At 37.2% G+C, this 8,661-nt stretch overlaps 1 protein-coding gene across 1 annotated transcript in view; it reads left to right on the top strand.

Moving 5' to 3' along the window:
• ADGRG6 (adhesion G protein-coupled receptor G6) overlaps positions 1 to 8,661 on the top strand; it is a 114,395-nt gene that overhangs the window by 8,045 nt on the left and 97,689 nt on the right. The window contains exon 2 of the mRNA XM_018078311.2: positions 4,952 to 5,052. Coding sequence (XP_017933800.2) covers positions 4,953 to 5,052 — 100 coding nt within the window. The 5' untranslated portion in view covers position 4,952. The remainder of the gene's footprint in view (positions 1 to 4,951; positions 5,053 to 8,661) is intronic.

Here is an 8,661-nt window from a genome sequence, read left to right as displayed (position 1 = left end):
CCTCCTGCCGTACGCTGCCTGGCCCCGGGCGGGGCTGGTGCCGTGGCCTCTGGGCGCCTTTCCCGGGATATTTCTCCTTTACTGACTGTCTCTCGCCGACGGTAAGGCGAAGTGCTGAGGTTTGGTGTTTGACGTTTCGCCGGTGCGTTCGCAGTCAAGAGCGAAGACCTGTGGCTAAACCCGAGGGAATCCGTACAAGGGGAAGAGGGTAGGGGGTCCACACAGTACACCGTGAAGTTGAGGCAGAAAATGAAAAGGAGTTCCTAAAGACCTGATGTTGCAGTGCTACTGAGTTGGAAACAACCAGCAGATTTGTTACCTGCAATTTGGAAAAGCTTCTTTTGAAAGGAAAGCCAAGGGACTTAGATGGCTCTGATAGAGCTGATACTGTTCAAATTAAAAGGAACAGTCTTAATTTTTTTTCATCTCTTTTGATGAGCATGATAGTGTTTTCAAGGTTGACTGTAAGAATAATTAGGAACAAGTAGTGCTTAACAAAATGAAATTTTTAAGGGGTATTGTGTAATTAATCTTTCAAGACATTCTTGCGCTACTGTTTAAAGCAAGGATTTCAAAGTTAAAATCAACTCCTCTGTTAACCTTTGTGAACTAAACTGTGAGTTGCCATCACCTTTTACTTGTAGTTCCACTTGAGAGTGATTAAGCTTAAAGTATTTTTGTTTACAACCTCTGTGAGAAAAAAAAAATTGTGAAATTGATCTTATCTTTCTTTTAATTTTAAAGTGTCAGCAACATTTTTCCTTAATAACTTTAGACATGTCAAAGACCAAAGAAAGTCATGTCAGTGTGCCTGAGGCACACTGTAGAATTCACATGTTACTTCAGGGAACTTTGACAAAGCTCTGAACAAGGAAGATGGTGTATTCAAATTTGTATTGCATGTTTTGAGACTGTACAGTATACGAATGATATGCTCCAGGATCATTCACATTTTGTGTATGTTGTCTTGCGGAGCTGTGTACTCCCTAAAAGGTGATGATGTTGTTCTTGCTAGTTGGCTGCTGGCACGTAGAGTAAAAGATTTAGTAGTTGGATGTAGTAAAACTTACAGTAATCCCATCTTGGACTATGTCAAGTTACATCCATTTATGGTTTAGATAAATTACATGTCTGTTTTGCTCTTCTGGAATGAATTGTGAATAAGCTCATTGTCTCCTTATGTTATAGGAAATAAAAGTAGCTGTGGACTGGACTTTACTGAATTGGTAGCTAGAGTGGTTGTATCACACAGTGTCTACTATAGGAAATGCAAGTCCATAGAAAAAAATAGTACTTCTTCTATCAGACTCCACAGAAGGCCAAAAAACCCCAAAATGTTATGAGGGATTGCTGTTTTGAGACTACATCCAGCTGTAATGGATATGCTTCTACCATAGGTGTCCTAATAGTTTCCAAATATATTAGGTAAAATGTTTTGGTTCTCTGTTTGACACTTTACAATGATTTCTTCAGAACTGCTAGTCTGTTACCAACTGGAGACAGAACAGGGCTTTTTCATTTAAATTGATACAAAATAGAGAAGAAAATAATAGAGAAGAACACTTAGTATGCTCTCCGCAATTTTAATGTAACCAAAGCTAAAGAGTGAAATAATCCATATATGTTGCTGTGAACAAAGATCCGTCCCTTTGCTTACTCATGGTGTGTTTTAGTACATCGCTGTGCAGATAGCCATTCTCTGTGCTGCTGCTGAATATTAAATGACAGAACACATCTTTTTAATACTATTAAAAATAATAACACAAGACCAAAGAGCCATCAAGTCAGTGCTGTCAGGGAACCATATCATCCCTTGATAAGCTATAAACTAGCCCAGAACTGTTTGCTAGTTTTTGGTACTGAATTATTCGTATGCTGTTTGGATTCACTTCTAGATGTTAATTAACACATATAATCAAGAAAAAGAACTTTAAAATAAATATAAACATAGTGAGTATTAAGAGGTGAATATTATCTGCAACTAGGCTGTCTTTTTAATGTCTTGGAAGTATTTATTTGTCAGTTACTACAATACCTTATCGTAATTGTCTGGGATGTCACACTAAAAAATATCACAGATGGATTTTGTCGTGGAAGAAGCCTTTTTGTTGGCAATGTGTTAGCTGACTTCCATCCCTGACAATTTCTTTTGTGGACAAGGGTGTGACACATCACAGTGGAAAGCTGTAGGCAGTTTTCTGAATTTTGACTTTTTATCTCCACAAGATCAAATATATATCATATATATCTCAAATATATAAATAAAGTGATTTCCTCACTTATTTGTAGCACTCAGGTAGAGGTTATGCTTTGTAAAATAGTTCTCCAAAAATCCTCTCCAAAAGAAACAGTTCTGACTCATGGTGCCCACATTAGTGGAGTGTTTTGGTAGCATGCTCCTGTGGTCATTCTTGTGTGAGTTTGATAAACCTTTCTTGTCAACTGAGATGATGTAGTGTAAAGAGAATTGTTTTGTCCTTCAACTGTAAAAAATGTAAGTGGAGAAGACAGTTTTGGTATTGTTTACATATTTGTTTATTTATTTTGGTGGGGAATTGTATATTTTTTAATAGCAATTATATAACTATCTAGCTTTTTTCTCTGGGGAAAAATCTACTGTTTGCACTTATTTATACTCTGCTCTGTTGTTGATTATCCATGTTCTTGAAATCTTTCTTAACTTGTACTACTTTCATAAGTAAGGATGAGGAAACAATGTAAACTGTCACCAGGGAGTACCATGAAGTACTGGCCTCATAAGCATTACTGCAATGCAAGTGAACATTAACAATATCAAATTGGCCAAATTAAATACCTCTTTCAGACTAATGCAGAATTTCATATTCTTTAAGAAAGGCACTAAAGGCAATGTGACTGGGTAGATTCACACCAGACCTAGGCAGTAGAAGCTTGTCATGTTATTTTTCCTCAAGTATTTCAAACTTGGTGTCTTGGATTCCCCAGCTGTTAAATGAGCAAAAACTTTGGCTGAGTTCAGAGACATCAAAAGTGATGATACAGACAATGTTTCCGTTTGATAAAAACCAACACAGATTTTTTTTCTGAGTTAATAAATAATTGTTTGCAGCTATTTGCTAGTCTGATAACTGTATCTGTGCTTGCTCAAAACAAAGCAACGGTCAAAAACTAGTAATGCAACTGCTTCTACACGTTTGCGTTCGTAGATTATGCAGCAGGATGGCATGTAGCTCATCAGTACCTGCGAATTCTTCTGTAGGAAGAGCAGTGTTCTCTTGTATCTCTGGTATGTCATGCTGCTAGCCTCAACATTTCCGTTTCCCCACTCTGTGAAAACATACGTATGTTGTACGTGCTTGCATGTGTGTGCAACTGATTTTGTATCTTACAAGGACTTCTGTTCAAATTGTGTTTTCTAGATTAATGTTAAAAGTACTGTGGATTTATGAATTGTATACATTGAACAGAAATGGTTTCAAAACCTCTGCATTCTCTTGTCTGAAATTTTAATAGGGATTTTGGATATTAAGTTGAAGGACAATAATTCTATTGTTTGATAATCTGGTTACTTTGTGTGTCTGGCTTCATCAAAGAGATTCTTGTATTTCAGAGCCCAGTGTTTTCTGTGCTTGTCTTCAACACTTGTTAAGTTTGACTTTACAGTATTTCAGAAAAAATAAGTCTGCTTCAGATTCTTAATTTGATACAACTACCCATAAAGAACTGAAATTCTTTTGTAATCAGATACCTGTGCTGTGTAACACTGCACTAAATGAAAGCCTGACTGACTGCAGTCTTCAGCAGTCTGCTGAAGTGCCATTTACTTGGGCCCACTGGCGTCTGGCCCAGGGGGGTGCTTTGATGAACTACCACTTTTTAATCTGAAACATCAGTTGTTCCTTTATAGTGGTTTATCTTGCTGCATTAAGTTTGGCTTCTGCTTTGGGAAGAAACAGAAGCTGATACTGGGAAAGGTTTTATATTTGCCCCCAGCTTTCACTGGCAGGTTCACAGCCGTGTCTGTGGAGCAAACAAGTTTTCTCCCAGTATAGGTAGATAATATCTTACTGAACAAAAGTCAGTTATCATCACTAAATAGGAGGGGAAGGAGTTGGTCAAAATAATGTGTGTTGTGTTTCATTATATGTTGCTTCCTTTTGCTTGCCGCTAACTTGTTGAAGAAGATGAGATGGTAATGTAGTGGAACACCGTTCATTTTGGATACCTGGTTAAAGACCCGTCCAAATTTATTAAGTCTTTTTTGCTTCCTTTTCTGCTCACTATGGAGGAGACATTTTGGTTTAGCCATTAAATATCCTGTATGCTTCAAGGGAAAGGAAGCTTCAATTTCAAACTATAACTGATAGAGACTTTTATATAATTGCATTTGTTTTATTAAATAATAAAGCTGTCCCTGACTTCATTGGCAGCACAGATGAGCTCCTAGATTTTGGCAAGGAAAGTTTCAGGATTTTCATAAAAGCTTTCAGCAGAAAATGTTATAACTGTCAAAATATTAGCACTGCAAGATGGAAAGCCTTGTTAAGGGCGGAGGCAAATGATCACCTACCATCTTTATATATGTATGTATTATATATGTTTAAATAGCATAAATGTGTTTATATGTGTAAATTAAGTAAATTAAGCAAAAGTATTTAAAAAGAACCCTACACCTTAACTCATTCAGACTGTGCTTCTTGTTTCTTTTACTGAAATACCACCCACATATATCTGCTTAGAAGCCCAATGCTGACCAGTCTTACACTTTGTTGTCTGCTAAAAACCAGACAATATAATTTCTGACCCTTTTTGGCAGACTTGTGTCCCCATTTAAGCAATACTAGGGCCATCCATAATTTTCAAGTGCTACTTTATTTACTGCTAGTTACTTGTTTGACTAACAACAGTGTTCTTTTTCTTGTCTTCTTGGAAAACTCCCTGAATTCTTTCTTGCTTTTTTTCCCCCCCACAGGATGTCTCATGTAAGTGAAATGTGGTGCTATCACTGGAAATGGAAGCTGCAGTACTGTCTCATTTTGTTTACCACATATATTATATGCATGCAGCAAGCAGGTAAGTCACCAATTTATCTTCTTCCATAAATAAGTGGTCTAGGAGCCAATGTTTTGATGACTGAGGATTATGCTTATGTATGACTGAATTATGTACAATATAAGAATTTGATGAAAGTTATGCATTATAGTAATTAGTTGTGATTTGATACCTTGTTCTGCTACCACTGAATTTTCTTTTTGTTGTTTTTTTTTAATCATTTTGCCTTGCTTTGTTTTGTTACTCATTATTTTTGTTATTAATTGTTACTATTTTTTCCTTTGGCTTTTTTCTTTTTAATTCTTTCAAATTCTTAATTTGTGTTTACCTTGCCTATCTCTTTTGAATTTCTTCTAATTTTTGGAATACTGTGAGTAATCATGTAGCTCTTCTATTTTCTACAGTACTGTTTGTGCCTGTAAATTATGTATTCAGTAAGTCTTCACTCTAGTTCAAAGTTGTAAAATAACTGTAGTGTGCTTATTATTTTTAAATGCTTTTATGATTCATATAATAGAAACATTCCTCAGCAATTTATATGTATCTGAGATAATAATACACTGTAAAGAAGAATCAGTTTTAACTTGACATCATCTTGATCTGTGATGACACTTCAGCAGAATGTAATACATTCTAACTGTTTTCTTTAAATATATGAATGAGAGGTTTCATTTACTAAATGTCTTGTCCTAACCACTAGAGTGCAAAGTATTTTAGGAGCTCCAACTGCTTTACTGGAAAAAATCTCTGGAGTTTATTCTGGAGCATTTTGGAGCAGCTTGTGCTCTGCTGATTCCATATCGGATGAGTAGTTTTGCTTTTACAGACTTGCCATTGGAAAAAAGGATTGTTTATATATAGCAAGAGCTTTTAGCTTCTTTGATAATGTTTTTTTTTTCTTTAGGTAAAAGGTGCATTTTTTTACATTTTTAATACCCGCACTTTTTTTTGTTTTAGAGAAAAAACAATGCAGTTGCTGTGCAGTAACAGTTTCCAGATTCATGTCACTTTATTAGGTGTTCTTCATTTTCATTAAATTGTGTAGCCAGAAGAATACCTGGGATCTGCTCTCGCCTATGACTCCATTGGCTGGCAGATTTTGTGTCCCGGTGATCCTGGGCCGTGCAGCTGCCATCCTTAGCATGAAGTAAATCAGCAAAACCTGATCTAATTTACATGTCCTGTGGGCTGTTATCTGGTGACTAGAACATTAAGACCCAAAGATTATTAGCCTTTGCTAATTCGTCTCGATAACAGTTCAGTTATTGAAAGTGCAGGTGACACGGCAAGCCTAAGTCCCATGAGGCAGAAGGTCCAAGCCAGTATGCTGTGAGGACAGAGGAAGCCAACCACAGGCTCACCTGTGCATTCAGCTAACCACAGCATGCCATCGCTAGCTGTGCTGGTGCTGAACAAGTAGCTGGGTGAAAAGACCTGTGCCAAACTCCAAGATGTGTTTTTATGAAATCATATATGCCCCTGGCTAACCACTTCAGCAATAAAATGGTTGGTGTCATTGGATTGGTAAAAGCAGACAAAGTGTTCCAGCCTCTAACTGTTCATGCTTTTTTCTCAGGCACTGGCTTGGCATGTAGGAAACTCAGAACCAGGTCTCTGATGGAAATCAGGGCAAAGACCTGAACCTGAGTCTTTTACATCTCAAGTGCATCCCTGTGGGGGCTTTTCCTTTCTTGACTCCACAGGAACAGATTTGAAATCTTCAAACCTTTCAATAAATGCAAAAGATATTTCCCTATCTGTCTGAATGATAAGTAGATAAATAAGGTACCCTGGAAATGCCCACATTCAATAGACAAATGTTTGCTGTTCAACAGTGAAATAGATGATAGGTAGTCTGCTGTTTACCTTTACAGGAACCTGTCACTTGGCAGTGCTTGCCTGTAGACCCCCAGGATTCATATTTCTTTTTATGTTGATGTAAAAGCATAGGTTATGTTGGAAAATGGAATATTTTCATCTGCTTTTTTTAATAGAGCAAGACACACAAAGTGGGAAACACTGCTGCTCCTGCATTTTTTATTTCATATTCTTAAAAGGTATTGGTCACTTTGGCTGTGGATTCATATGGTATTCATAATCTCTCTGGCAGCTTAAGCTTTGCTAAAGTTACAGTAGAAATACCATGAAGCCTGACATTCATCCAGCCTCTCAAGTGAGCTGTAAGCTTAGAAAGCTTTTGGGGCTTATTAAGCTTTGCCTAGAGGAGGTTACATACAAGCGAGGGATTAAGATCATCAGGTCTAGGTTTTAGGGATTATTTAAGGGGCTATTCATTAAGATAAAGATATCAGTCACACTGTGACATGGAAAAATGCAAAAGTAATAATTTTATTGTTTACCTTGAGAAAAACTACAGCACTTGGCCTGCTTTCAGAAACAAAGGTTAGGAGAAGGATTACGCCGCAGAAAATTTAGAACAGGAGTGGGATGGTCTGTGGAAACAATGTTTAGCCACAAATTGATAAGTAAGGTCCTGACAAGCAGGTGCAGCAAAAGCACAGTCCCAAAATACAGGTCTGATACTTCAAAGGAATCAATGAATGGACTTTGACACTTGAAATAGAAGAACACAACGAAATTATTAAAATGAAAATAATTTATAAAAATATAACATGTTAGTTAAAATCTCAGCAGCCATAACTGTTTCGGCAGACTGGCTTAACATCATGTGTTGTGACACGGGGTGAAGTTACAGCACAGCTCAGTTAGTAACTTGACAAGTTTCCGTTCCTCTCTGGGGCAGATGTCTCTGATGGCCTTATGTGAGTCATTTAGCTGTGCCTCAGTTTCCCCGTGATGAGTGTATATCTCGCCTCCGTTGTAAACAGCTTACATATCTTCCAGTGAAAGGACTGTATAGAAGCTGAGATGTTAGAATGAGGGTGTTTTAAACAGAATTAGTTAAATCTACTTTTATATCACGTTCAGACATTCCTAACGTTTTGTTTCTACGTACATTTCATTGGTTTCAGAGAGCCCAAAAGAGAACAAGAGTGAACACAGTTGTGGAAAACATAACAAATGAAGGCAGACTGAAAGAGCTAAGATTTTTTGGTCTAGGGTAGTCAGAGGGGGGAATGCATAAAAATTGAGATTATTTAAAGAGATAGCTGCAGTGGGAAGGGATAGACTGATCTTTCTGGGCAGTTGGAAGGGAAAAAAAGAATAGACCTAAATTACAGCGAGGTAAATGAAGGGAGGACATCTCATCAAAAGGTTTAGAGGAATAGACTGCCAAGAAAGACTGGGGAATCTCAGTCCTTGGGAATGTGTAGTAATATCTGCCAGAAATGGTTTAAATCTACATTCCTCTTTCCTTGGGGCCGAGAAATACATTAGATAATTTCCAAACTTCCCTATTTCTATAGTGCTTCCGTAATCGTTGCCCTGTAGAATCTATTTTGGTTAAAAATCTGGGAAATGAGGAGATCCTTTGGAAACTGCACTTCTCAGAATATGACAGTGGTTTTGCTCTGCCTAAAATTTGTGTTGGTGTTTGTCCTGTTGCAGTGGCCTCATTTTTATCTCACATAAGGAAGCAGCAGTTCACTACAGAAAGTAAAAATCAGTTGCTTTGGGTGTGTATAGCCTCACAAAAATGTTCAGTTT

Source organism: Manacus vitellinus, unplaced genomic scaffold (assembly GCF_001715985.3).
Source record: "Manacus vitellinus isolate BGI_N305 unplaced genomic scaffold, ASM171598v3 scaffold_4_pilon, whole genome shotgun sequence".
NCBI lineage: Eukaryota > Metazoa > Chordata > Aves > Passeriformes > Pipridae > Manacus > Manacus vitellinus.
The sequence above is the reverse complement of the archived record's forward strand: the minus strand, read 5'-3'. Positions and strand labels throughout refer to the sequence as shown.